This window comes from Fusarium musae, chromosome 2 (assembly GCF_019915245.1).
Source record: "Fusarium musae strain F31 chromosome 2, whole genome shotgun sequence".
NCBI lineage: Eukaryota > Fungi > Ascomycota > Sordariomycetes > Hypocreales > Nectriaceae > Fusarium > Fusarium musae.
The window spans coordinates 2,412,974-2,440,486 of record NC_058388.1 but is presented as its reverse complement, the minus strand read 5'-3'; the positions used below and the strand labels follow the sequence as shown (position 1 = coordinate 2,440,486).

Below are 27,513 nucleotides of genomic sequence, written 5' to 3'. Positions count from 1 at the left end.
TTACCTTAATGTTAAATCAGAGATTTAGTTGTTTTATTTAAGATATCTTACTTATAAGCTGTCTTCTGCCTTGACCCAGTGCCAGTCTGTATCAGCTTTCATAGCTGACTGGGAGCATAAAATGTAATGCAGACAGTCAGTATTATCACCAAGTCACATCTCATTTTGTGTCGGGTCTTAACAAAGGCCTACCCCAGAGCGATCGGCCGCTATTATAGTCATGTACAAAACGGACTCACTAAAACGAGTTTCTAAATACCAGTACAAGCCCCTGATTCCTGCAGTCCAGTCTCTTCTTCCCTCTACCATTTAATGTCAATGTATCGCGTCTCTGTCTAGATGTAGCCCCACTCCAACTCGTCTTTTCAAGAACATAAAGTCGTTAACCTAGAGAATTTCAAGATCCAACATAACCTCTACAACTTTGCATCCGTATCCTCGTACTCATTAATGTCTTTGACGGGTCTGGCCCCTGAACTTGCGGTGAGACCGGCCTTGTAAAGCCTGACATCAGTGATTTCCTCAGCTGTCTTTACGGCATCTCCAGGGGATGGCTCCTCGTCGGCCTTCTTCTGAGCCTCTTCCTGTCGCTTATCGACCCCTTCAGCCTTGCCTTGAGCCTGAAGATGAATTGACAACCGTGCCCTATGACTGGAAGCAGGGTTGAGGCGCTGGTTGAAGAACTCGATGACCTCAGGTTTGGTCAGGAGCTTAATCTGTGCGGCATCGCGCTGGGCTACGTAGAAGGTCAGTATGTGTTCACCACGTAAAGCAGGCTCTCTGTTAGCTTACCAAGTTCGAAGTCGTAGTATTCGTTCGTGATCTGGTTCCAATGACGAGTGGACTCCTGGTCCAGGTTTCTGAGCTTCTCTAGACGCCGGACGATCAGACTTCGCTTGTGGCCCTCGAATTCTATCTCACTCATCTTCTCTAGAGTGTCTGCATATCTCATGAGGAAGGCTTCGATACGCGAGTCAAGGAACTCTGGTGTCAATTCACTCTGGATGAGGAAGCGGAAGCCATAAGTCGTCGAGAAAGCTCGAGGTCCGCTGAAAACAATATATCCGAGCTGCTCCTTAGTCCGGAGCTGATCAAAGGCTGGCTCATGGAGCATCTGGTCTAAAAGGAGAGTCTTGGTCCGAATGTCGCGATCTTCTCTGCTACCAACATAAAACCAAGTCTCGACGCAGTGGTTAACGTTGGCAGGGTCCTTGAGAGTCTTTCTGAAAACGTAGTTGGAACCTTTTGCCAGAATGAGTGACCGCAGGATAGGCCACTGGGCCTTGGGCAAAACCCGTGGTTTCAGGATGGACTCGACCATATCGGTTGCTTTGAGAGCATCCTCCTTGTACATGTTACCATGTACGTACACTTCGATGAAGACCTGGCCAAGCATCTGCTTCTGGAACAGTCGGACACCTTCCAATGTGACACTTGGAAGCTCTGCTGCGAGCTCCTCCACTATAAAGTCCCGTTCGGGGGCATTGAGCCAATTAGTGTAATCACCAACCTGGTGATAGGATGATTGCAATTGCCAGTTGCTGTATCCTCGGATCAAGCGCTCCCTGACGATCTCGAAACGATCTTCCTTAATATCCAGGTCTCGCATTGTCGTGACGACTTGTTCCAGGAGCACGGGAAGCTTATCATTATAGCCGCTAACGTCCAAGAACAGACCGCGAGAATCGAGACTAACGTTGTACTGCAAGCCAGCCAGCTCCGCGTCATACGAGTACTCCTCGAGTGCATCACGGACGAGGTCTGAGAACAGTCGAGCCTTGACGTTGTTTTCTGCCGAAGCGTATATGAGTGGTGTCTTCAAGCTGACAATAACATTGGCTCGAGGAACCCAGAAGGTATCATCCTTCTTCCACCATGTCCTGGCAATGCTATCATTGCGAAGAACCCGGGGGTTCAGTGCTGGCTCGGCAACCTGCTTCTTCTCGACCTCGAGCTTGTTGGGGATAAACTGATTTTTGTGAGGCAGGTGAAGGGCAGGCAGTCGATCTTTGGGAGAGACTGCAAAGGCTCTCTTGCACTCCTCCATAAGATCTTCGGGAATCTTCTCGTGTCGATATTCAGTTCCGTACCACTTTTCCTTCTGGTCCCAGTTGCCAGGATAATTGCGCGATACAATGACCATGCGGAAGTTATCCGGGCGAATCGTGGCAAGGGCTTTTTCGATCTCATCGGGAGCAAATTCTCGGAGACGGCTATGTCCACTGAGTAACCATTCCCGAGGAAGAGGCTTTTGCATGACCGAGCTGATTCGACTGGTGAAGCGGCTGGCGGGCGTCTTCTGCTTGAACTTGAAATCAACATCAGCCATTCCCTTCTGCTCTTGAAATATCCACTCCTGGGGTGGGCTCTCACGCAGGAGAGTGATGTACTGGAAAAATATCTTGACGATTTCAGGGTAGTTCTTAAGACCTTCTTCTGTCAAGCGAACCTGTACATCAAAGATACCAGGAGTACCAGGGCAAACAGGGTAGGCGCCGGCACTAAGGCCATTTGCCCAGCCCTTGGACTTGATATGTGACATGATACTTCCAGGGCCTTCATGCCCGATGAGATGACTGATATATCGGCTAGGTTGAGTAGCAAACATAAACTCCTCATCGATGAAGGGAAAATACAGGTTCAGCTCTCTCGAGTCCATTACGGGCTTCGCGAAACACTGCATACCGAGATCGGTTTCCCTGAAAGGAAGTTCGCCTGGCCACCTGTTTGGTGGAAGCTTTTTGTTGACGACAGGAGAGAACAACTCGGCAACCCATTTCTGAAGCACGTCAAGCGGTTCTCTACCCAGAACAACCAGCTTCATGCGGTTGGCCGAGTAGTGTCTGGCGTGGAACTCGATAAACTTGTCCCTCACATTAATTCCACGTGCCTCGGGAAGTGTCTTGAGAACCTCAAAATTGCCGGTTGAGAAGTGACAAAACGGGTGGTTAGGGTTAGACAGAGATTTCTCCAGCTGATGAAGTCTCCATGTGTCATTCTGAAGATTCTTTTTATTCTCTGAATCAACAGCTTTCAGTTCTCGGTCCAGGGTTTCGGGTAGAAAGAGCGGTTCGATAAAGAACTGAGCGAATCGATCCAGAGCCTCGCGCAGAGGAGAGGGGTTGGTATCTGAAGGATCCTGGTCATTGTCCGGCTTGGCAGAAATATCGAAAAAATAGTTCGTCGATGTTGGCCCAGTGTAAGCATTTGAGCTTCCTGAATTGGCGGAGAGGTATTGGCCGTATTCGTTCTCAATTGGGAATTTCTTGGTGCCCATGAAAAGAAGCTGTTGGCAGTCAGAAATGTTAGTCCACTGCCTGTTTGTATGACATCACAAATGTCGAATTAGGGCACTTACATGTTCAACCGCATGGGCCATGCCGGGGATATCAGACTCGTCGCTGAAGTTTCCCACATTGACATCTAGAGCAGCGCTGGCCTTATCCGTCTCAGGGTCATGCACCAGGAGAGCCTCGAGCTCATTGCCAAGACGAATGACTCGATAGTCGCGATCGTCGAGGGAAGGCTTCTCGAGAGAGTCGGTAACAAGCGTCACCGGTATGGGTGCACCACCCATCGCTGCGGAAGCATCTTCTTCATGCTGAGAGTGAGGCATTGTGTATGTTGCAAATGCAGATGCAAATGCAGGCGCAAAACCAAATTTCTACACCGATACTGTCACCGACACCGACACCGACTGTGACACCGACACACACGGCACAAGTTGTATCCGGAAACCGGAGGAAGAAAACGGCCGTGAACTGTGGTAGGGCAGGTCGCCGATCGCAAGGGTTCGTACGAGTTGCGTGCTCAGGCACGAGAGTCGATTGGACAAAGTCGGCGCGTACAGGACGATAGGCGCAAGACGATAGAACGAATGTGATCCAATTGATGTCGAGAACCAAGAAAATAATGCAGTGCGGTAAGTAGTATGACAGTGACAGAGCAGATGTGACCTGGAAGTAAGGTACAGAACGGATACCGTTCCGTAGGTAAGGTTCCAATCCTTAGGACCTACCTAGGTACTGTAAGACAGTCCCTGGAGGCTAAGGTACAGGGCCAGGGCAGGGCAGGGCCCCGTGTCGCGGGGGAGTAGGCAAGGTACCTACAAACCTACCTACGTGTTGAGGGGCGAGGGGTATGATGGATGGATGCCAGCAATGGAATGGATGGCTACAGGCAGGGCTAGATCTGAAAGATGACAATGAAGCAGATGGGGAAGCTAGGTACCTGGACCTACATACATATGTAGGAAAGACCACAGACAGTTAGCTACTAGGTATGTCATGAAAAAGGTATCCGTACCTGTGCTGGTTAAGTATATGTAGGCATTAGACATGGGCCTCGGGAGGGCTCTGCAAGGACATGGGGAGGTTACCTTAGCTTACCTAGGTACGGATAGTTTCCTCGCTTTCTAACTGACTAGGGTTAGAACATCGCTGGCGCAAACGGGGGATATTCTTGAGCCAGACCAGTCAGACTGTTGAATGGAGTAGAACTTTTGAATTGTGTCCTTCTATGACCGAGCCACTTTGAAGACGATGATTGAGCTTGTGGGGTGCGCCACTCGATATTGAGCACGCGCACAGCAGAATGAAGAAGCCAAGCCCAGGCAGGGTCTGTGCAGAACCACCAGCGATCTACTGATGCCTGTATGCCTGTGGAGCAGCAGTGTTACAAGTACATACCTACCTGTAGGTAGACTTAGTAGTGGACGTAAAGACAAAAGATGGGCGTGCCTCTGTTGAGATGGCTGTCAGGGTAGGGAGAGAAACAAAAGAGAAGAGAAGGATAATTACCGAGTTTTACCGATTCGGTAATGATGAAAGAGTTTCTCGGCTTGTACGGACCCTATCTCGAAATAGGATCAGTTTTCGAATGTCCTATCCCGAATCCTTTTTGGAACCAAGGGTTTTGGCTGGTCCCTGATGATATCGAGGACGGACAAAAACAACCTTGTTGGGTGATTGATGGCTTGCTTAACTTACCTAGGTTGGTAGTAGGAGACAAGGATAGTGGATATTGAGACCCAAACCTAAGGTGCCAGATTCGAATACCTAGATGCTGAAGGTAAGGTAAGGCCGGGGAGTTAATGTTGGGTAAGTTAGCCGGTCAAGTCCTTCGAGACTACTGTTCGTTTTTGCCCTTGCTAACGTGACGTGTTCAACATGAGGTGGCTAACAACCAGTCGAGGCTATTAAGCAACAATTCGCCAGCAAAGTGCTGTCTCTCCATCGCGTATATTATGAGCTCGGCCAGATAACGGAAGCCTCTGCCTGTTAATAACCATCGTGTAATGCTGAGGCGGAGATGTGTGCGTGTACAAAGGAACAAGAGGAGGTGGCAGATAGGTTGGTAGAGTAGGCAAATAAATCCGAGACGATGGTGTCAAACCGGGTATGGATCTTGTTTGTTTCTCCTCGGTAAGTAAGTCGGTACTAGTAATTATCGAGAGAGCTGAACATGGCCGCTACATACATACATATATACCTACATCAACACCAATAATATCAACCTACCTCAGTCTGAATAATAAGGGACCTACCCATATACCTACCTACCTTAGGTACCTGCCTATCTATACCTTGGTAGACATGTACCTTGCTTCCATGCTATAAGGTAGTACTTTTTTCATGGTCAGTTTCTTGCCACGCTCCTCTCGGAGTTCTTATGCTGACATGGATATAAGCTCAGTGACTTGCGAACAAGCGCCGAAATAAACAAGGCTGGTCTCTTTTGTCCCCTGAACCCAATGCTTAACAATGGAAGTCGGATCTCTACACTGGTATCAAAGTCGTGATTGGACCATTCCATGGTTCCAGCAAATCCTTAAGAGTCCGGCCAATCCAACGCACCCATCCAAAGGTAGCTGCGAAGATCCCTGCTGGGTCCAAGACAGAAGTGATCAAGGGGAGACAAGAAAATCAAGGACGTCTAACTATCCCAAACGACAAAGAAAATTGAATAAGTTTCATATGCATCGTTTGGTGTAGATTTTATATGTCTTGGACTGAGTCAATTCTTCTTTCTTTGGCACTCCGTTCAAAATCAGATATCGTCTTTCTCCCTCGAGGTTATACACAAAGGTACAGTACTCTGTAGACTAATACTAAATTACACCGTCCTACCTGTATGTATCTGTGAGGCGTCAAACAGAGCACCACCGTTGCCGCTAGAATCAGATATCGTTCCTTGGCTTCCGGATCGTTATGCTGTGCCGTCCAGCAGGTAGGTAACTAATGAAGCATGGTGCCAGATGGGCAAAAACCAGGATGAGACTTTGTAATAAATACGGGTTTCTAAATTCTATGTGCACTGGAAGAGAAGAGATTGATTGTACGAGTGAATTGAGGAGAGATTTACACACCTTCTTGGCATCGCGATCACTTCCACATCACCATCCGCGGAGTTGTAATCGTAGTGCTATATATATTGATCGCTGTTCTGCCTAGACAATTTACCTAAAATAAAATCACATGAATCCAGGGCCTTATCTCAAAGTTGCCAACGCAACAGTGTTATTGGTTATGTGTACGTGATGCTACTATAGTATTAGTATGGCCGTAATTTGACACTGACACCAACCATCGGCTGGCTAAGATATATAGAGATTTTTATCATATCCATGTATGCACTATACTAAATAATAGCAATCCACTGATTGTATACTGTAGTAATCGTGGCTGCATCTCATTGCAGTCTCATTATACATGGTAGAAGCTTAATGCATGTTGCCCTGTAATCCTTGTGTCCAACAAGCCTTTAATCACGAAAATCGGCGAATGATTATGCCTTCCTGTCTTTACTCAGAGGATGCACTTTAGCACCCATGAAGCTGCTATCTAATAGTCGTTATTAAAGGGGTTTGCTCAGCAACTGCCATAGTTGCTGTGCGCTATGCAATGCCAGTATCTTCGTTTCCCCACTTCCTTCACTTCTTAAACTTGTTTGTTCGCCCCCATTCCACCTGGCCCTGGTATCTAATGATGTGGGAGTGAGAAGATATGTAGCGTTCTCCTGTATGTACCAAGGAGCGCCAGACTTGGGCCAGAGATAATGCAAAGTGTCAAGTCTGCAGATGACATCAAGTCATGACATCCCTATGGATTTTGTATGGTTCTAATCATGCATGTAGGTCATTTGGCCCCTCTTAGGACAGTCGATAGCTTTGTGACCAGTCTGGTGGCACTTGTAGCAGGTCATGGCTTTTCCAGCAGGAGAGAACTGGCTCCCGCCTCCTGAGGAAATGCCACCACCGGATGATATTGACGTTGGCTTGCTGAGCTTCACCTCCTTTTCCTTTCTCTTATTTCGGAATTTTTTGGCTTTGGTACTCTCTGAAGTTGGCCGTGAACGGCTTGGGCTGTCACTGGATGGCTTCCGCTTTCGTCCATGCGCCGGCGTATTATTGTCATCGTCTGAGTCCTCATCTTCGCTATCGCTATCGCTGTCGTTGTCTGATGTCTTCTGGGATTCTTGTTTCTATCACGGCCAGTCAGCAGTCTTGATCCTATCTATCACAGCATGAGGTAGTGATCGACGTGCCTGGTTCGCCGTCTTCTTGAAGCTATTTGTCGAAGTACGCCCGTTTCTCGGCACATCCTCATTATCGCCTGAGTCGTTAGATGAATCCATATCACCATACCCAACATACACGACATTGAGAGGTGCTTTGGTCTGATTTGCAGCTTTCAACCCAGCAAATGGGCTGTCAAGGACCCAATGGGAGTCGGCCCCAACATGCTTCTCCAGGGCCTCTTGTCGTTTAGTTTCTTGTGCATCGAGAGCAGCCTTGATTGCAGCCTGGTCAATGTTCAGGTCAAGGCGACCCGTCGCTGGGGAATGTCCAGTCTTTCTTTTCTTGGATGACTGTGTTACTGAATCCGGAGACGAATTTCCTGAGGCTACTGCCCGTTGCATAAACTTCATAGTAAGAAGCCTCGAAGAGACTGCTCGCGGTGTTTCGGGCGCCATGATGAATGTTCGTGTCAATGATTATTGAGAAGACGCTTCGTTATAATTCGAGTGGGAAAAGCTCCGGTGGCGCAAACACGCAGAGTGGCTGTACTTACAGGGCAGAAAACGGCCCTGTGTATTAAGTTAACTCATCAAGATCAATTTACAAACTCTTGCAAAAATCCGAATACAAGAGGGCAAAAAAGATCGTGTTTATCGCAAAACGCAATGTTCCCAAAGTAAGGTAAGGTCCCAGGCGCATTACCTCCGTCACGTCTAGAAGAACAAAAATATTTCGGTCGCGGATAAACCAGGGATCCGGAGCTGCAATCATCAAACAGCCAAGTTCAATACCTCACATCCACGAAAAGATCCTCCAGCGCCGACACTGACGACTCGATTCGCACACAGGGATATTGACGAATTTACAATGGCAACATCTCAATTGAGAGCAATTGGCGTCTTTGCGCGTGGTGCGCGCCTCTGCCAGCGCGCCTTCACCACCTCCGCTCGGCAATTCGAGGCTGCTGTCTCTACCAAAACTAATGAGACTGCCCCCGCCCCGGTCAACGAGAACAAGCCTGTTGAGATCAATCAAGCTCCCAACCGCGTCGGTGTCTGGTCCCGTAGCCAGAGACCGCGTTCTCAGGCCATGACCGGCCCCCGATTCGAGCAGACCGACTTCGATCTCCAGGTACAACCGAGGCGAGGGAGCTAAGAGGGAATATCAAATCACTAACCGTGTTTATAGCCTCAACCCAAAGCCGCCATTGAGATGATTCACAAGCAACCCGTTACATGGACGCACGACCGCATTGTTGCCTGCAATGGCGGTGGTGGCCCTGAGGGTCATCCTAGAGTCTTCATCAACACCGACAAGCCCGAGATTGCTGTTTGTGGCTACTGCGGCCTGCCTTTTGTACGGCACACCCCTGGCAATTTGTGCTTTCTTAATACTTATACTATATTTTAGGCCCACGAACACCACCGAACCCATCTCGAATCCCTCCCAGAGACTTCTTACCCTCTATCATAATCAGCATCGAACGATAGGACCGGAAAGGGATGGTTGCTATCTAGATCACTACCTAGACATGTGCTAGAGGCAAAAATGGTCCGTGTACTGTGATGTTTCTGAATGGAGAACTCAAACTTCTGTATATACTCCGCGAATAAAATGAAAGAACAAACCGACAGCTTTCCTAGTGAGGCCTTAATGTCCATATGCCCTCATGACACGTTAAAATCACCATCGATTCAGCATGTTCTTTAAGAACCATTACAAATATTTAGTGGAGCTTTGGGATACGGAATCATGCCGCCGTCTCACAGTATCGAAACAGATGTGATGCTTGCCAACCCTTGGGCGATAGAGTGAGTATAAGGGAACTACCTACCTAGGTACAGATACCTAGAGGGGATTATAAATGATGCGCTGTGATTGGATAGAATGGAGCTTGATACATAGTATAAACGGATAGGGAGAAAGAGACCCATAGCGTCCAACTCTGGCCCCACCATGACGGTTGTTTGCTTTCAAGCACGATTTATTCTAATAAGCCATGCCTCAACTTCAAACATCACGTCTCAACTCTGCAACGACACCAGTGCTTCTCTGTCTACTACTTGTAATCTCTCTGTTCCCCGGTCTGTTTCACTATCTCTGGACACTGCCTTTTAGCCTTGTTGGATTATCAGGACCCCCTCAACCCCGCTCAACTGCCCCTCCAGTGATAGACCATTCGTCGGGAACAACCATGAGCTTTTTTCAGAAGCAATTCACCCTTCCTGCCAAGTCACGGGGTTCATACCTCATAACTGACCAAGTTGTTTCTTCACTTCCCGAGATTCGGGATTACAAGGTCGGCCTTTTGAACCTTTTCGTCCAGCACACGAGCTGTGCTTTGAGCTTGAACGAGAACTGTGAGCTGAATTATTCGGGCCCGGAAAGCTCTTGATGCTGATATGAGAAATCCAAGGGGACTCTGATGTTCGGGAGGATATGAGCGATGCTCTTGACAGAATCGCGCCAGCTGAAGGACCCAAAGGAGAGGCTCTATATCGTCATGAGTGAGTGCTTTGCGTATAAGTCGCAAGCGGAGACGTTGACACCTGGTAGTGCCGAGGGCCCAGACGACATGCCTGCCCACATCAAGTCTGCACTCATTGGGGCGAGCGTGACTATTCCCATTAAGGATGGAAAACTTGTAAGTGCTAGCCAATCTTTGTCCCGGCCATAAGTGACTGACATCGCCTCACATAGGCTACAGGGACTTGGCAGGGAATCTGGTATCTCGAGTTCCGCGCCGCTCGCCATCAGAGACGGGTCATCGCAACTATCCAGGGGGAAAAGGTTTGAGTGAGATGCACAGAAAAGTGGGACTTAGATGTATAGAAAACAGGAAGAAGAGAGAAAACCTATACTTGAGCTTTTACACATCCTTCCTATACCGGCAAACAACCAAAAACGCCAAACACCATCGCCGTGTCTCCGCGGTCCTATAGGGGGATCAGCTTGTTCCATTCTCCTCCTTCATGTCTGTATCATCGCCTGCCAAGACTTTTGTGTACGGAACATAGCCCTCTGGCGCGGCAGACCCTGGTGTGGCAGCGACGACATTGCCATTCTCATCCACGAACTCAAAGTTGTATCGACTGAGAAGATGGGGAATTGCAGAAAGCTGTGGGCCATATCGGGCAGTGTTGTCGTAGAGCTCGAATAGAGGAACGGCCAGAAGCTTCATGTTCTTGGGGACGCTTAGAACCTCTACAGGAAGAATAAGTATCCAGTTTCTCAATGATGATAATTTGACCTACTTTGTTTGGGTAACTGAATGAAGTAGAGCTTCTTGCACTCTTTCGGCCTCGTCACATGCGCCGGGATAAACGGATACATGAATGTTTCGAAGTTAGGCCTCCACCACTGAGCAAGGCAGTCGCCCACTTGCCAATCACCAGCTTCCTCACCCTCTCCCAAGCGGCCCACAGGCGCCAGCCTCTCGTCCAGCCGCGACTTGAAGCCTCGAATCTCATCGTCTTCGGGGCGCAGGTAGTCTCCGGGGAGCTTGAAAAAGGCATTGGCAATTTGCAGCATCAGAATATGTGGGTGGTTGTGCTCGTGGCAGACGAGAATGCCTTCGCAAGTGCGGCGCATCCCATGCTCCGTGTAGTGTTCCTCGAGTCTCTTGAGGCGAGCGATGACTGATGGGTCCTCTTCAGGCTGGGTTTCCTTGACCCCAAACGTGTAGTTCGACAGTGGGTAGAGCGTCACCTTTTCCGGTTGGTTACCATTGAAGGACAGGGGAATGACGGGCGGCTGTCCTGACTGAAGCGCATCGGGTGTTATTGTTGACATGGCTGCTATCCAGGCGCTACCAAGGGAGAATTATTATACGGTCAGGTGTCTCGAAGTCGCTCAAGGTATTATGCTGTCGTCGAGTCGAATGTAGTATTGGCTACCAGAGTATCTAGCCTGGTCGGTACCTAAGGAATTGCGGAGAGCTCAGGTCTGTCTGTCAGTGCTTGAAGAGCTCCAGGACTATTTACGGCAGAAATATGTCCCAATTTCCTAAATAAGAAGGCGGTGTAGTGTCACCAGGAAGTGTTACAATACACAAGTACCTACCTACCTAGGTACCTAGGTTAGTACCTTAGTGTTGCGATGGATGACAACCAATAAATCGGATTGAAGGACTCATAATCCGCTATTATGGCTTATGCGAAGCAATGAGTGTATGAGATTATTGGAATATTATCCCAACTGAGTTGACACTAAGGTACCTACTAACTAAAGTACCAAGGTATTTATGCATTGGTAACTGTATTTGGTAGCGCAGTAAGGCGGTCCGTATTTCCAGCGAGTTGACGTTCCGAATTTGTTGAGACAACCTAACAACTTCCATGTTACATCCATACAAGTGCAATCACCTATTAGGAAAGAAACCGGGCTCAAGAATAGCAAAATTGATGTAGCCAGTAATGTGAAAGTGTATATGTATGTCGATTTGAAAAGTAAATACCTCTTTTAATGTTTTAGTAAACCTCGGATGCTTCAAGATTAAGCAGTCGTCTGACGTGCCCTGCGTGCCTAGGACAATTGGCTATAACCAACCCGGAATGCGGCTCGAGTCCACTGTGCGTTGACCTCAGTGCACCACCTACTTTCTCATTTCTTTCCGAACTTTCATCGCTATACTTGCAATGGGCGTCTTGCTATGATCTAGATTGAAGAGTTGTATCGAGGCTACCTAGACTTATGGCTCTAGGGAACATTGTACTCCGTATCTTCAACGAACCTGCCTTGCCAGGTAATGAGAGCAAGGATTCTTGGAACTACCTAGGTAAGGTAGGGTAGGTACCTTAGGTAGCCTGAGGGTGGCTCCTAGATGCAACTGGCTGAGACTTTTGATGATGATGATGACGATGATGATGATGATGCATGCATGCATGCATGCTAAAGGTTCCGAGTTGGATTCGATCGATCTTTTCACATAAGAATTTTCATAATATATAAGTACGTACAAGTAATAGGACGAAACAGATAACTGCTGCTGACAGCTGGAGAGGTACCCGCACTGACTGTTACCAAGGTGCAAGTCATGGATGGGTGTTTGGATAACGGGGTTAACCGGCGGGGTTTCTTTTTCTTCTTCTTTCTACTAAGTTAGCATACCTGCTACCCAATCGAACTGGCTGAATGTTTCCAGGGCCAGCAGGGGAAAGTTGCTCATACGGTACTTGTCTTCGGTCGTGTCTTATCCTTGGATTAGAATGTTATGTAGAAAAGTGATCGGCGCATCAAGTGTCCGGAACCGGCCAGTCAGGACAAAGAATTGCTGTCTGGCTGAGCTACTATAACCTTAGATCAGAGCTGACCAAGTCAGAGAAGGCCGTAAAGCATATAACTAGTAGTCAATTGGCGAATTGCAGCAGGACTGGCAGCAGTGAAATCATTCGCTCATTCAATATCGTATCTATATCCATCCATTCGTTCGATTCATCATGCTCTATCCCAGCTGTCAAAATATTGGAGACTTAGGTACTAAAGTAAAGTAAATACATAAGGTAATGCCTTGGTATTTATGTACCTGCGGATAGGTAGAGATTGATTGAGACCCATTGTAACTATAGTACCTAAGTACCTACTAAGGTACGTCTAGTTTTAGAATGGTCTAGCCAGACTTAGAACCAGGGCCGCTGTTGTTCGCACTATCATCCCCCCAAACCTCGATTTGTATTCGGTCTGCCCACGGCCTCGTCGCCGTCAAAATAAAAAATCCCCATTCTGCCTTAGTAACTAACGTTGATTCACTTATCTCCCGCCCTTACGACTCACAATCCTGCAAAATCCTTCACGTGCCGTCACTCATAAAAATCCCCTTCTCTGGCAAGGCAAACACATCTTTCCCGAGCTTGTTGCGTCATGCGCATACCGAGACATCCCTCTTTGTCTAGTCTTAGCTCGCCTGGAGGAACCTGTTAAAACTCAAGGCATTACGAGTACTACAGGTAGGTAGGCATACGAGTAGACTATGGATGAGGCAAGCCTTGTCAATAGCCTCTCTCAGAGGCTCTCAGAGCTCGAGCACAAGGTTCACACCTTTCGCCACGAGGTGGCAGCTGATTTCCTGCGCTACTACCACGATCTGCTCCGAGACACACAACCCGACATCGCTTCCAATGTTGCCCAGTCCATAGCCCAGTCACTACCCAAATACCCAGACCTCAGCTCAGTCCTCACAAGTCTGGATCTGGACCTTAATAAACCTGCAGCTGACTCACAAGTTCTACCACTTGAGTCGGCTCAACGCCACTTTTCCCCGCCGGCCACTGTCGCTACCTCCGGATCGGGAGCCGCAGAGCCTCCAGGCAGCCCCCGTGATCGACATCACGAATTGCTCTTTTACCTTCCCCTGCTAGAGGGCTCTCCTCCAAGACCGCCGCCTACCTCTCCTCCCCTCACAAAGAACAACACTCCTCCTCTCGACATGTTGTTGCCTGACCCGAGCATCAAGGCAGACGAGAAGCAAGACTCAGCCATTGAGACGGGAAGGAAACCCGATAACGGCACTGACCAACTGCAGAATGCCTTGCCGGTAGTACCTCATTCGCCCGGACGGCCAGGCCCTGTTCGCCGTTCAACCAATGATACTGTCTCGTCGTGCCATTCAGATCGGAGCGAGTCGAAAACACCACGGAGCGCCCTACGACGGTCTTCAAGTAGTTCAAAACCTCCACAGAGTCCCAGGCGTGTGCGCTTTGATGTCATGGGAGCAGAGGTCTTACCTACAGCGTCACCACAACCAACCGATTCCATGATTCCCTCCGTGGCCTCTGCCGCATCCGCCGACCAACCTCGCACTGGATCAATGCTCGACGATGACCTGGACCATCTACCACCGCCCCGAAAGATCTCCTCTTCTGAAGCACTGAGAGCACTATCTAGGGCGCCGTTGGAGGAAGGAGTGTGGACCGAGGTCAATTCAAACCCAGATCAAAGGGCCGGTGAAGAGGACAAGAAATATGCTAGCATTTCTGAATCTTCGTCGGAAGAGCGGGCCAGCCCGGTTATCATTGCACCAGAACCGCCATCGCCGCGCCATGTTCCCGAATCTGTTCGGATTGAACGCACGTTGGGGAGCGTGAGTGAGGACCCAGATGAGGACCAGGATTCATCCGATGACGACTTTCTCTCAATGGCGAATCCTAGATCTTTTACCAATAAGAAAGCGCCTGCATCACCATCTTTGAACAGAATCCCTGAGGAGAACCAGACCAGTGGCCATGATGCAAGCCCAGCCTCACCTACTAAAGTTTCAAGTTCTGATACTCACGACGAAGTGAGGGCCGTCAACGAAGACTTGGATGAGGAAGACGAGCTTTTTCACTTTGAGGAAGGCGGCGGCTTATCTGCGCCGCCAAAGCCCCGATCGAAACCGAAATCTCTTACGGTCGAGGAGGATATCGAGGTTGAGTTACCGGATGTACCGGAGACCGAGCAATCCTTATACGCAACTTCACCGGCAGTGCACATAAGCAAGAGGCCTGGCTCCGGGCCGACGACACCAATCGCGGCACGATTTCAAGCTGGTTCCGTGGGATCATACAAAGGACGGCCAGTAGTTATGCCTGTCGTTCGTAATCCCGAAGTTCATGCTCAAGCTGCCTCGTTGGGGCATTTCAGTACGTTTGTTGGGGGTTTAGACGGACGCAGCGGCATGGATGAAGCAGATCTGAGCAGCTTCCGCGCCAGCGTCGCCAATACCGGCGGCTTCTCTGGCACACCGCGCAGTTTCACGGAACGCCTGATGATGGAAGAAGCTCAAAAGGCAAGGGCTGGTGGTTCGAAGTTAAGCTAAGAATACATTGTACTACAAGGAGTTTGGGGATCTTATGCATACGTCAAGGCCTTGGGCTCGGAATTCTGGATAGCTCGTTGTTGGCGTTGAACATATTGTGATGAGGAGTTTACATATTTATACAGATATACACACACAGGACGTGGGTTGTGGATTAAGGATGATATACGATTAGAAAACGTTATATATACCTCTTCGTTGAGGGAATGGTTGGCCAAGGCATTCGAGAAGGGCAGTAAGATCTCATGGGAATACCGTAATATGAATATTCATTTTCGGTCTGTACAAGTAGGGTCCTGGGTAGTTCTGGTATCATGATGCCTCCCTCGAGGGAATACTATCGTGCATAGGCTGACATGGAAAGCGAGGTACCTACCTACTTTACCCGTAGTGAGGTAGGTACCTAGGCAAGGTACATACCAATTATCGTGATCTGATTTTTATAGCGGGGTACCTAGTGGTTTCTAATGCTCTACCGGGGGTATGTAGCTAGAAAGCATCATCCCGTCATCCAATGCACGACAATCATTTTGCCTCCGTTCTCAGCATCAACTCAATTGCCTAAGAAGGTGCCAAAGAAGACTACATTCAAAATGGGTGGCCTTAACCTAGAAGTGTTCAAGGTGTGTTTATGTTGTGTCCCTAGAGCATGATTTTATAAGTTTCGAAGTGGCCCGGTTCCAAAACGATGACGAGTTATGAACAAAGACACTGACATGACATGCCCACAGTTCGGCACGTATGTCATGTTCCCCATCGGAATCATGTTCTACTTTGGCACCAACCTCGATAACCGCTTTGCCGTACCTGGCTTCTGGCCCAAGCCCGAAGAATGCAACAAGATCCCCAAGGACCGAGACGAGATCAAAGCCGAGTATGACCGCATCGTGGCGCGACAAAAGCTCCGACAGGCCAAAAAGCTTGAGGAGGAACGCAAAAGAGCAGCACAGCAGCCCGAGAATGGCCAGTCCGATTCTTGAAGCCCAGCGAATCGGATTCAAGCATGTACATTATTAGCCAGAGGGTTCGGCAAAGACAGCATTATCGATGTATTCATGGCGTTTGGAAGGTACTGGAAATATTCCCCCTCTGTTGGCATGGGCAAAATACAGCATCTTTGTTAAGAACTCGTCGATGTTCTATGTTCTATACATCCAGGTTTCTTTCCACCTTGTCCCACTCTGCGTCCCCTACAGCTCCCTGGCGCACATTGGCATAAATGGCTCTGACCTCCGGATATTCCTTGAGTCCGTTGAAGAGCATGTCGAGAGCATCTGCTTGCTCTGTTGTATCAATGCTGACTTTTGTGTCCTCATTCGGTGCCCAGACAATGTCTGCGTCGAGAATCTCAAGCTCAAACTTCTTGGACAGGGCCTCGGTGATGGCTGCTAACGTGTTTGGCTGGGTCCAAGCCAAGAAGTCACCTTCTGGCAGTTCCTCAACATCTTCCATCCCCTCGTGCTCAATCGCCTCGTCCAGAACATCTGAGAGTGACGGTCCGCACTCCTTGGCTTTGAAAACGGCTCTACCACGTCTTGTAAAGTAGAAGGTTGTTGAACCAACCACTCCGCCGGCCTTCTTCACCACGAGGCGCAGGTCATGAAGGGTCCGAGTCTTATTGTCTGTCTCAGCATCGATGACCATCGCGATATCAGGGGGCATGAGGACCTCCAGAGACATAGACTCGAGCTGTGCACCTGTGGCTGAACGACCTTGACCTCGTGCAATTGCGCCCTCGATTAAGTTCTTTGGTATACTTGCTAACACCAAGAGTCAGACACAACTCCAGGCTAAAAACTACGGTGCATATATACCTTTTGTTGCAGCGTTTATTGCAGTGGCCAGTTGAGGGTTGAATTTGACATCATCTCCATACACTATCGAATATTAGAAAAGCCTTTGGGCCATGAACACGCACATGTTGATGCCTACTTCTTGAATACATAGCAATCGTCTTAGTGAAATTAGATCTCTCAGTCATCTTCTTCTTATCAGTTACAGCTTTGATGTGTTTTGTCTTAGACCACTTGTTGTGACCAGCCAATTGAGTAGGTGTCGTCACGAAAGATCGTTGACATTGATGACAGATGGAGTTGGCAATTGACTTTGGTGCCTTTATGAGCGGGCTCAGGCACTTTCGTGTTGCCATAATGAGCGAGGGGGAGACTCGAGTCTTAGAATCTGGCAATAAAGAAATCTTCGGGTTTCGTCACTTCTCGTCTGAGCCTTCACAGGCATGACCCAGCTCAGGGTGAATCGGCCAAACTCCGGACGCTGGGGGTGCCCCACAACGGCTCAGGTGGTTCCTAGGTTAGTAGGTACCTCCTAGAAGCGATGGAACCTAAGGTACCTAAGTGGCCTGTGGCCAAGGTAACCTGTGTAGGTGACCTGCCTCTGGAGTCTAGGGGATCTCAAAGTCAGCTACTCACCTCCACTACTTTAGGTATCCATTACTAGTCTTACCTCTCGAAACATTCACAGCAAGAGACCACGAATTCAATTACTCCTGCGACTTCACCACGTATTGTTTGAGCTCTCACTTAGTTGACGGCGTCGAATTCGTGCGTAATGTCGTCAACACAGGAGCCTGAAGCTCCAGCTCCAGCACGGAATCCCGAAGCGCAAGCTCCCTCTGACACCGCGACCACGAACCCAGAGCTCGATCTCCCGAAGCTTCAGTCCCTCCCCGCCGAACAGCAGGATCTTTTCCTGCTCACTTATGTCTCGAGCTTGACGAAGCACGTCCTTGACCTGGCAGCGGATGATTGCACAGCACAGCAATTCTATCTCAAGAAGGAAATATTCCAGATCATCAATCTCTCTTCACCACAGCCTTCTCGAGTCATCCGGAATAATTTGGGGAAGTGCTTAGCACACATCTTCGGAATTGGAGACAGGAAGCTGCTCTTCGAAACGATCAACGACTTGATCGCAATTATATCGAGTGGAAAGTCAAAGTCCGATGCTGAGATACGGACCAAGCATGCGGCTATTGTCTGCCTAGGCGATCTGTTCGCTTCTGCTGGCGATAGCGCCATTGGGCTGCACCCCCTTGCTTGCTCAACCTTACTCAAGCTTCTTAAGTCCTCCTCGAACAATGCTGGAATCCGCGCAGCATGCCTTACCGCCCTTGGAAAGATCGTTAGTATGGTTGAAGCTAGCATGGACGAAGTGATTGCGCGTGATATCTGGAAGCAGGGGCGAAATCATGCTTCATCCGACAAAGGCCATCTTGTCGTTGCTTCCGCCTGCCGGACTCTCAAAACATTGTTCAGGCACACGCCTCATTTCTTATACTCGAGTGACCTGGACAAACTGGAAGCTGCAATATCCAAAGCATTTGACTGTCCTTCAGTTCAAGTCCGACTGGCTGCGGCAGAGTGCTTTGCCGAGGCCCTGTTCCAGGGTCATTCAGAGGGCGGTCCACCAGAGGTAGCGTCACCAAAGGGGAAAAAGACCAAAAAGGCACTGAAACGCCAGTCAACGATACCTAATATTGCCGACGATGAGCTGGACATTCCCTCTAGATCAGCGAGCCCAGCTCCTTCAGGCAAGCGCAGTCAAGTGCTAGCTCTGTCTCTGACGGATATACTCAAGAACCTGGCATCCCAATATGTAAAATCAACAGCCTCAAACAGAATCCGAGCAGCCATTGGTGTGTGCTATGGCAAGCTTTTCAGGCGCCTGGGAGAAAAGCTTGTTGAGACAAACTATCTCAAAATTGTCGAGAGTCTCGCGATAGATGTGCTGGGTCACTCTGCAATCGCCAACAATCGATATCGTCTTCTGATTTCCAGAAATATAGTCGACATCGTTATACAAGATGTCATTGGTCGCAAGATTTTGGGAGAGTCTGGCCAGATATCCGCTGCAAAATCCCTTATCAACAATATCTTCAAGAACTACCCTCAAGCTCTAGCAGAAAGGCCGGAACCTTCTAAGCATACTCTGATCGCGACGCTGAGCGCTGTGTCTTCGCTTATTCAATCACTAGGATCTGCGGCAAACACCTTCGCAGAATCATGTCGAGATGGTCTCTTGCAAGTCTTGCAACATTCCAGTTATACTGTTCAGGTATTTGCATCTCACTGCATGAAGACGCTTGTCCTTGCCTGCCCCCAACAGCTTCTTCCTTGCCTTTCTGTTTGTATGAACAGCCTGAACCGAGAACTATCCCTTCTCGGATCGGGACGTAATTCTCCCAGAAGATGCATTGGATTTGCCCATGGACTCGCCGCGACTCTGAGTGCAAGCCCTGCTCGTCCACTATATGGGTCAGTTGAGATCAACAGTCGCGTGTTAACTATTGCGACAAATATGTTGAAATCGAGCAGTCAAGCGCAGCTCAGGGTTGCAAGCACACAGATTCAAGTCGCTTGGGTACTTATTGGAGGCTTGATGTCCTTGGGGCCAAACTTTGTCAAGATACATCTATCACAGCTCCTTTTGCTTTGGAAGAATGCGCTTCCAAAACCCCTCGCCAAAGATAATACATCAGCCCGAAGTTTCCTCGAGGTGTCGTTCCTGACTCATGTCAGAGAATGCGCGATGGGCTCGATTTTGGCCTTCCTCGAATTCAACAGTCGTCTTTTGACTGTGGATGTGTCAAAGAGAATAGCCACCATGCTCCAGAATACCACGGCCTTCCTGAGAACTCTGCCGTCTAAAAAGATCTCTGACGACGTCAGTCAGAGACTAGCCCCTGCTCTACAGCTCCAAGATCTTGAGATGATGGTGCAGCGCAGAGTCTTGCAATGCTACGTCAAGCTTGTCAACCTCAGTCCTGCCGGTGGAAGCGAGGCACTCCTGCAGTCTAATTTGCTGACACTAGCGATTTCACTCTTCGCTGACCCGGAGAACTATGCACCAAACACTTTGAGTGCCTCGATTGCGAATGCAGCTGCTACATTCGAGTCTGTCTGGGATGTGGGCGACAATTCGGGTTTCGGAATTACTGGCCTTGTTGCTGGCCCCCGTGTTAGAAAGCTCCCTGGGCAGCAGGAAAACTCCGATGATGGGAACACAGATGAGCTCGATAGCCCAGAAGACGTGATAAATAACCTCTTGCGCTCGCCAATTTGTGGCAGTTTAGAGCATGATGCATCTGTCCTGTATATTGGCAGTCCAGACTCGTTTTCAAGCCCTGATCCTCCTGGAACAGAGGTCATCAATGCGGCCATTCAGCTGTTTGCATTCGCCTTTCCACTCACTCCTGGCAAGGTTCAAGAGAGTATACTCGAACAGATTCGGACATTTGCATCTGCTGGCACTCTGATCAGAGATCCTGGGCGCAAGGCCGCCATCAATGTCAACCTTGCTGCGGCTATTCTCGCTACCATGAGGGTAGCTGTGAAAGAGACGAAATCGCCTTGCGGTGATATTTCGAACCAGGCAGTGGAAGCGTTGCTCCAAGATATCGTTCGCGACTTTGTCCTTGACCCAGACGAACATGTCAGAAGCTTGGGTTACGCTGCTACTGCTCGCTTATGCAATGTATACGGAAATGGCTTTACGAATAATGAGATCAAGTACCTAGTCGATACCATTGTGGGCAACCGTGAACCTAGTGCGAGAGCGGGCTGTGCCATGGCACTTGGGTCCATCCAAACTCAGGTGGGTGGCATGGCGGCCGGTTACCACCTGAAGACAATCCTCGGCATCTTAATGTCTCTTTGCAATGACCCTCACCCGATAGTCCATTTCTGGGCACTCGAAGCACTATCACTCGCAGCCGACGCCTCGGGGCTAAGTTTTGCTGGCTACGTTCCCAGCACTTTGGGTATGCTTGTTCAGCTTTACGTTTCAGAGACCCATCATGCCGAGATTTCCTCTGCAATTACAATGAATCTCGAACTCGAACTTTCTACGACATCCGCTATCGCTCGTTGCGTTGACTCCCTCATCAACGTCCTGGGTCCTGACCTGCAGGATGCCACGAAGTCAAGAGAGCTGATATTCACTCTTGTTAACCGTTTCCGTGAGGAAGATGATTGGCTGGTGCAGCGGGCTGCGCTGGGTTGTCTAGAGCATGTGTCGCTTTACGCTCCTGGGCACATGCAGTTCGCTGACTACGTCAAGTTGCTTCAAAAGTATCTGATGTCTGAATCGACAACTTTACGAGATGTATCAGTGGATGGGATACACAATATGATGAAACGGAATCCACAGGACGTTCTCAGAGAAGCAGAAACCGGGTTTGAGGAACAGCTTTGGCTCGTCCTTGACACCGTTCCCTCTCATGACGGGATTCGTAATATCATCCGCAACTGGATGCATCACACATGTCTTACGGAGACTAATGCTTGGCTTCAGAGATTCCAGGCTGTACTCAAGATGACAAGAGCACGACCCAAGACAGAAGAGACTCAATCTGGATCTAAAGGCAGTGGCCTACCAGACCTGCAAGACGAGGAGGTTGCTGGGTTCGCTGCTGCTGCTGGTGCTGCTAAAGATGAGAAGGAAACCAAGGCTACTTCTGAAGTTGAGTCTTTAAGATGGCAAGTGACGACTTTTGCACTGAGCTGCATCGATGAGATGTTCTTGATAATTGCAAAGGACGTGACTGCCAATGGAGAGTCCAGAGCCCAGAGCGATCTTCAGAGCAAAGTTGCAGATGTTGTTCGCATGGCGTTCTCGGCGTCAACCTCGGGTGTCCTGGAGCTCCGTATCTGGGGCCTGAAGATCATAGGAGACATACTCAAGATGTTTGGCAAGACACCCGATCCAGACTTTGAAGAGGTGATGTTGCTGGAGCAGTATCAAGCTCAAATCAGCTCAGCCCTTACCCCAGCATTCGCAGCCGACTCATCGCCTGAACTTGCTTCAGAAGCAGTTAATGTCTGTGCCAGTTTCATCTCAATCGGTATTGTCACCGACGTAGATCGCATGGGTAGGATTCTCAAGACTCTTGTCAGCGCTCTAGAGAATTTCTCCAAAGATAGTGAGAATGCCGCAATTGGTGACCTGAAAAGCCTGAGTTCCAATGCGCAGGTCATGGTCAAGATATCGGTGTTCTCTGCTTGGGCGGAGCTCCAGGTTGCAAGCTCAGAGCAGAAATATCTTCTGGACGTGCTCAGGCCTCACATCGGCACATTGACGCCCCTTTGGTTGGAGTCACTTCGTGAGTTCGCACGCCTTCGATTCGAGCCTGACATTTCTATGACCTTGGGGCCCCCTTCACTCTCTGGGAGTCTCGACACCATCTATGCAGCCCTGAACCGCGAGACATTGCTGCGGTTCTACCAGGATGCCTGGCTGAAGTTGGTAGATGCGATTGCCAGCTTGATCGAACAGGATAGTGAATTTGTGTTTGACGCTCTCGATGGAAAGGAATCGGATGGTCCCTCAGCGAGCGGCAAGAGCAAGAATTCCGACATCAACTACAGAGACGAGCCTGTGGCATTCTTCTTTGTTCTGTTCGGTCTGGCCTTTGAGGCGCTTGCCACGCGTTCTGGGCAAAACGATTCTCTGGCCACGCACGAACAGACGCTAGCCATTCTTCAAGCCCTCAAGAAGATCCTCCACCCGAGTGTGTCTGGCCATGCTATCTACAGGCCGGATGTGTTTTCCGAGACCATGGACTTACTGGATCGTCTAGTGCTCACCGAGAGCCTCGACGTTCAAGGTGTGATCGTGGAGATCGCGAGCGTTTTGTGCATTGCGCACCCTTCTGCAAGGAGACACGCCACTGAAGAGGGCGACTTATCTGATGATATCGACCAGCTCTTTGAGCTGACGCGAATCATCGTTCTTGTTCTTACAGGACTTCTTCCAAATCTTTCAGAAGGCAATCAGCCAGCCAGGCACCAGATGAATGAAGAAGCCATCCTTCTCATACGGTCATCTCTCAACGCGCTCGTGGACGCCGCAGAGGTCTTTCCAGCTATCATCAAAACCGATCTACATGCTTGCATCATACACATCTTTGCCACGATTTTATCAACGCCTGGTTGCCAGGATCTCATAGTCCCACAGTCCCTGTCCACGCTGAAGCGTTTCGTCGGTAGCATTTCCAAGTCAAGAAGGAAACACAGCAATGGCGAGCCATCTTCCACCGATATTCAATTGCAGGGGTGCCTACGCCGATTCCTGTCGATATACCTCAACGCACAGAAGCGTGAAGCTCCTCAATCCCTTACTTGTGTCAAGAACTGTCTGTTGGCTACGACGATCCTCTTTGCTGGAGGCCAGAATCACCTTCCAGCTTCTGAGGCTCTTGTGGCCCGTTATCTTGAGGAGTTGATGGACTGTCTCACTGATCGAATGGTATGTATTATCCAGCTCACTTTCACCCCCCACTCTAGGGACATCAACTAACAATAGCCTACTTTAGACTGCCAAGATCGCGGCCAACTGCATTAAGTCACTGCTGCTCCAACCATCCCAAACCAGTGCTGATCTCAGTATTGCTCGTTACCTGTTTCCCCGACTTGTAGCCTTTGTGACCGATACGGACCCTGAGGATCCCGAGAATGCTAGATCTTTAATTGCCCAGACTCTTTGCCAATACGTGGGCACGGGCGTTAGGGGCCGACATTTGGCGGCTATGGCAGTGGTGATCCCGACATTAATGGCCCGAGCAACAACTGAAGGTGAGGAGGTATACCAAGAGACTAGCGCACGATTACTCGAACTTGCCGCGATCGATCAGGAGACGTTCAGAGCAGTCGTAGGCGGCATGAGCGATGGCCAAAAGGGGTTCCTCGAAGAGGTGATTCGCTTCGGCCGGCAAACCACAGGCCAAGTGAGCAAGGCCGCAACAGGGGAGTCCGGGCAACCAAGTATTGCACTGAAGATGGACTTTGGAGGTTGAAATGACCTATATATCACGAGGTGCCTATCCATACAAAGGTGGGCGATGAGGTTGAGCCATTATGAGCAAAGTTGATTTCCCAAACCTAAGCTCCATTCCTTCTTGGCTACCCCATGAAACTCATGTTCGTCCTTCAGTCGAATACACATACCTATTACAAAAACGAAAGGAAAAAAAGGGGGGGGGAGAAAAAAAGACGCAGAACCGCACAGGACCACAAGCCATCTATGTTGAGAGCCTTAGGGGCGTGTATCGGGGAAGCAGAAGTACCGCTTGTGATGCTAGATAGACATGCTGACAGGGGGACGGCAACGGGCGACGAACTGCAGCACGTACCAGACGGCAACCTCCAGCTAAAGCCCAAGGTAGAATGGTTCGACGAGATACGATTCAGCTAGCCCAACGGCCGGCGTGCCCCCGATGGAAAGACTGTGGAGTCATTTGTCATGTTACACAAGGATCGCTGCAGCCTATCCGCCCAGTGTTCTGTCTGGGCCAAGTATGCATTGCATTGCATTGCATGGGCATAGCTCCAGTCACTATACAGCATGCTCGGGGCTATCGGCAATATGCCGTGCTATCGATATGGACTGCATACGATAGCAACATGCAAGTCTGAAAGTCGCAGAACTACGGAGTACCAATCACCAAGATTCACTCTGTGTGGCACAGGGACGGGAAGGAAGAATGATAGAAAGGGGGTTACGAAGGGGCCTTTTATGCATGCAATGGGATAGATATGGTTTATGGTTACATATATAATTATGGCGTCGTGACACAAGAAGATACAAACACGAAGCACCTATGGCCTCCTCCATTTTGTGGTGTACAACAACAGCTCTGCTGTTTTACTCGGCCCTTATCTTTGAGACATAGGTAGTGTCACTGTACTCTCTGGCTCTGCAGTACTTACTGTAGGCCGATAGCCCTACGTATTTTCGGTTCGAGGTTCTAATTTTTAGCTTCCAAGCTAACATCGACTAGAGTTGGTCTAAGGGGGAATAACACCGCGAATATTCGGGGGTTGTACGCACCAGCTTCTGGAACATCAGCTAGCACGGTCAGGAATAACATAGCCATGTCAGACTAAATAAACCCATACACTGACTGGGCAATGTTATCGTTGGTGAGCGAGAGCAACGAGATAGGAAACCCAATCGGGAGAACTCCACTGAAGAGAAGCACAGGTAGCCATCCATCCAACTGTTAAGGCGGGCGCCAAACAAGGGCTGGCAGGCAGGTTTGTTTTTACGTTTACTTTTCTCTTTTGATCCATTTGGCGGGAAAACCCCGTATCAAAAGAGACAAGAGTGTCGGTGGGCCTACGCAGACTCTTGTTGGTCTGTGTCACCATGGATGGCATGGTGGGTAGTATATTGTAGGGATGTCAGATATCAGAGATGGTTTCCTTTCTTTTTCTGACCTCTCCACGCAATCTGGGCCAGCTAAAGCACATATGCGACATAGAAGTTATCTGATCCTCAAGGGTGCGCGGCCTTTGCAAGGGTCAATGATTCAGGCTGTGGCATTTTCTATAGTAGACCCAAGTGGCAGAGACCTTTTTTTTTTTTTTTCACTGACATGCAGCTCTTTGACCTTGCGTCAGACTTTAGTGCTTGCTAGTCACACAGTAGAACATGCTCATGTGGTCTTCAGTTGAGCTAGGACAACAGTGATGATAATTCAACTCTTGCTACTTTGTCGAGTGGTCACAAATTCCGACTCTGGCCTGTCCGTCACTTGTCGTTAAGCAGTTCCTGGCATTGGTTAATAGACATCTGCTGAAAGGTCTGCATCGTTCGTTTTCGTTCGTTTTCGTTCTATCCAGGGGCAGTATCTTAACATCAATGCTTGTCATGATGATAGGAGGTTCCATCAACGATGACCGGCTTTTCATCCTTGACGCTGGTCTCCTTTTCGGAGGATGCCTTTTTCGATGGCAACTTCTTGTCCACTTGCGACCCCGAAAATTTCTTGCTTGAAGACGACTTCTTTTCCAGTGCCTTCATTTTATCAGATCCCGTTGGCTTGGGCCCCTTGTTCTTTGACCTTTGGGACTTCTCGTTCCGTCTTCGGCCATCATCTCTCCTGCGGGATGGAGCAGTTGGTACATTCGCCTCGCTTCTCTCAGAGTCGGCCCAGTTTGACGATTCATGCGAAACGATGGGCTCCCCAAGCTCTTCCACCTCTACATCCTCCCGAGTGGGTCGCGCTATCATTCTTCTGCCTTGGAAACGTGCTTTGTTGAACTGCTTCGTCGCAATATTCGCGGCCGCGACATTCTCAAAAACAACCAATATATATCCTCTCAGATAATTACTGTCGCTGTTCTTGGGTATCTCGATGGATTCGATCTTGTCATTGTCCACTTTGCGCTGAACCCAAGATTTGACCTCATCGGCTTCCGCTTGTTGCGGGAATGGCGACACACATAGCTTGCGTGTTTCCGGCACCACGTATTCCGACCTATAGGATGAATCGCCGCTGGGGGAGCTGCAATTCGGGTAGTACCCTGGATGCTCACTAATACCGCGATAAGGAAGAGCAAGCTGGCTTCCTTCATATTGGTATTGTGGAGAGTACGAGACTGCGCCTAGTTTTGGGGCAAATAACCGAGTGCTGGTATCATTGTATGTGTAGTAGCTCCCAGGGCTGGCAGCCGCATAAGTTGCAGGAGTGTTTGTGGTTACTGTGACTGGTAGCTGCTGGGAGTAGCTTGGGCTCGAGAAAGACTGAGTGGTGAATCGGGAGCTGTTGACTGGAGGGTAACTAGCTATGTAGTACTAGAGTCCAAGAGTTATTACCGGGATCTTTTCAAAGCTCGTGTCTTCAGACAGGCCAGCTTACCTGTCCAGGTGCAGCAGAATACTGCGGAGACATAACCATCTGAGTTGGCAGGACATAGGGGCTGGGAGGTGTGGCTTGATACTGCAGTGTCTGTGAAATGACGGCTTGCGGTGGTGTAGCAAGCTCCTTGATCTTGATAGAATGCTTACAGTTTCTGTCAGACGCAATGATCGAGCGACCTTTGAAAACGCCGCCGTTGAGAAGTGCTACTACCATATTAGCTCGGCCATATATTCATTCGTCTTGCGATATATATGCCTACCCCAAGCCCTTTCAAAGTTCGCTCTTCCCCGGACTCTGACCCATCCAGAGGTACTGCTCTGGAAGACCTCGATATGGTCCACCACGCATGCTGTACGTGTCCAGTCTTTCAATTCCTGCCACGAAGTTGCGAATGGTAACTGAAAGAGTAGTCAGCTTTGTTACCGTAGCACAGGTCATGATGGGTGTGAGAGACAGTACGTTGCAAATGGTAATGTAGTAGATGCCAGTCTCATCGCCGGGACCAACGTCCGCTTGGACTGTAGCTTCGGCAGGCAT

The 27,513-nt window shown here is 49.2% G+C and overlaps 10 protein-coding genes across 10 annotated transcripts; 5 read left to right on the top strand and 5 right to left on the bottom strand.

The window, feature by feature from the left end:
* Positions 1 to 416: 416 nt before the first annotated feature.
* J7337_002675 (uncharacterized protein) lies at positions 417 to 3,616 on the bottom strand (the record flags this gene model as incomplete). Its single annotated transcript, XM_044820402.1, has 3 exons — positions 417 to 736; positions 793 to 3,286; positions 3,359 to 3,616. The coding sequence occupies 3 exons, from the start codon at positions 3,614 to 3,616 to the stop codon at positions 417 to 419; spliced, it is 3,072 nt and encodes a 1,023-aa protein (XP_044684702.1).
* Positions 3,617 to 7,119: 3,503 nt separating this feature from the next.
* Positions 7,120 to 7,974, bottom strand: J7337_002674 (uncharacterized protein; the record flags this gene model as incomplete). The annotated part of the gene is made up of 2 exons (XM_044820401.1): positions 7,120 to 7,457; positions 7,542 to 7,974. 2 exons carry the CDS (start codon positions 7,972 to 7,974, stop codon positions 7,120 to 7,122), a joined length of 771 nt encoding a protein of 256 aa, XP_044684701.1.
* A 412-nt stretch (positions 7,975 to 8,386) lies between these two features.
* Positions 8,387 to 8,929, top strand: J7337_002673 (uncharacterized protein; the record flags this gene model as incomplete). Its single annotated transcript, XM_044820400.1, has 2 exons — positions 8,387 to 8,650; positions 8,708 to 8,929. 2 exons carry the CDS (start codon positions 8,387 to 8,389, stop codon positions 8,927 to 8,929), a joined length of 486 nt encoding a protein of 161 aa, XP_044684700.1.
* Positions 8,930 to 9,965: 1,036 nt separating this feature from the next.
* J7337_002672 (uncharacterized protein) lies at positions 9,966 to 10,315 on the top strand (the record flags this gene model as incomplete). The annotated part of the gene is made up of 2 exons (XM_044820399.1): positions 9,966 to 10,163; positions 10,220 to 10,315. The coding sequence occupies 2 exons, from the start codon at positions 9,966 to 9,968 to the stop codon at positions 10,313 to 10,315; spliced, it is 294 nt and encodes a 97-aa protein (XP_044684699.1).
* Positions 10,316 to 10,466: 151 nt separating this feature from the next.
* J7337_002671 (uncharacterized protein) lies at positions 10,467 to 11,311 on the bottom strand (the record flags this gene model as incomplete). The annotated part of the gene is made up of 2 exons (XM_044820398.1): positions 10,467 to 10,723; positions 10,774 to 11,311. 2 exons carry the CDS (start codon positions 11,309 to 11,311, stop codon positions 10,467 to 10,469), a joined length of 795 nt encoding a protein of 264 aa, XP_044684698.1.
* A 2,176-nt stretch (positions 11,312 to 13,487) lies between these two features.
* On the top strand, positions 13,488 to 15,314 carry J7337_002670 (uncharacterized protein; the record flags this gene model as incomplete). The annotated part of the gene is made up of 1 exon (XM_044820397.1): positions 13,488 to 15,314. One exon carries the CDS (start codon positions 13,488 to 13,490, stop codon positions 15,312 to 15,314), a length of 1,827 nt encoding a protein of 608 aa, XP_044684697.1.
* Positions 15,315 to 15,907: 593 nt separating this feature from the next.
* Positions 15,908 to 16,294, top strand: J7337_002669 (uncharacterized protein; the record flags this gene model as incomplete). Its single annotated transcript, XM_044820396.1, has 2 exons — positions 15,908 to 15,937; positions 16,046 to 16,294. The coding sequence occupies 2 exons, from the start codon at positions 15,908 to 15,910 to the stop codon at positions 16,292 to 16,294; spliced, it is 279 nt and encodes a 92-aa protein (XP_044684696.1).
* A 166-nt stretch (positions 16,295 to 16,460) lies between these two features.
* On the bottom strand, positions 16,461 to 17,463 carry J7337_002668 (uncharacterized protein; the record flags this gene model as incomplete). Its single annotated transcript, XM_044820395.1, has 3 exons — positions 16,461 to 17,074; positions 17,129 to 17,191; positions 17,247 to 17,463. 3 exons carry the CDS (start codon positions 17,461 to 17,463, stop codon positions 16,461 to 16,463), a joined length of 894 nt encoding a protein of 297 aa, XP_044684695.1.
* A 419-nt stretch (positions 17,464 to 17,882) lies between these two features.
* On the top strand, positions 17,883 to 24,126 carry J7337_002667 (uncharacterized protein; the record flags this gene model as incomplete). Its single annotated transcript, XM_044820394.1, has 2 exons — positions 17,883 to 23,579; positions 23,647 to 24,126. The coding sequence occupies 2 exons, from the start codon at positions 17,883 to 17,885 to the stop codon at positions 24,124 to 24,126; spliced, it is 6,177 nt and encodes a 2,058-aa protein (XP_044684694.1).
* A 1,844-nt stretch (positions 24,127 to 25,970) lies between these two features.
* J7337_002666 (uncharacterized protein) lies at positions 25,971 to 27,513 on the bottom strand (the record flags this gene model as incomplete). The annotated part of the gene is made up of 3 exons (XM_044820393.1): positions 25,971 to 26,858; positions 26,974 to 27,179; positions 27,270 to 27,513. The coding sequence occupies 3 exons, from the start codon at positions 27,511 to 27,513 to the stop codon at positions 25,971 to 25,973; spliced, it is 1,338 nt and encodes a 445-aa protein (XP_044684693.1).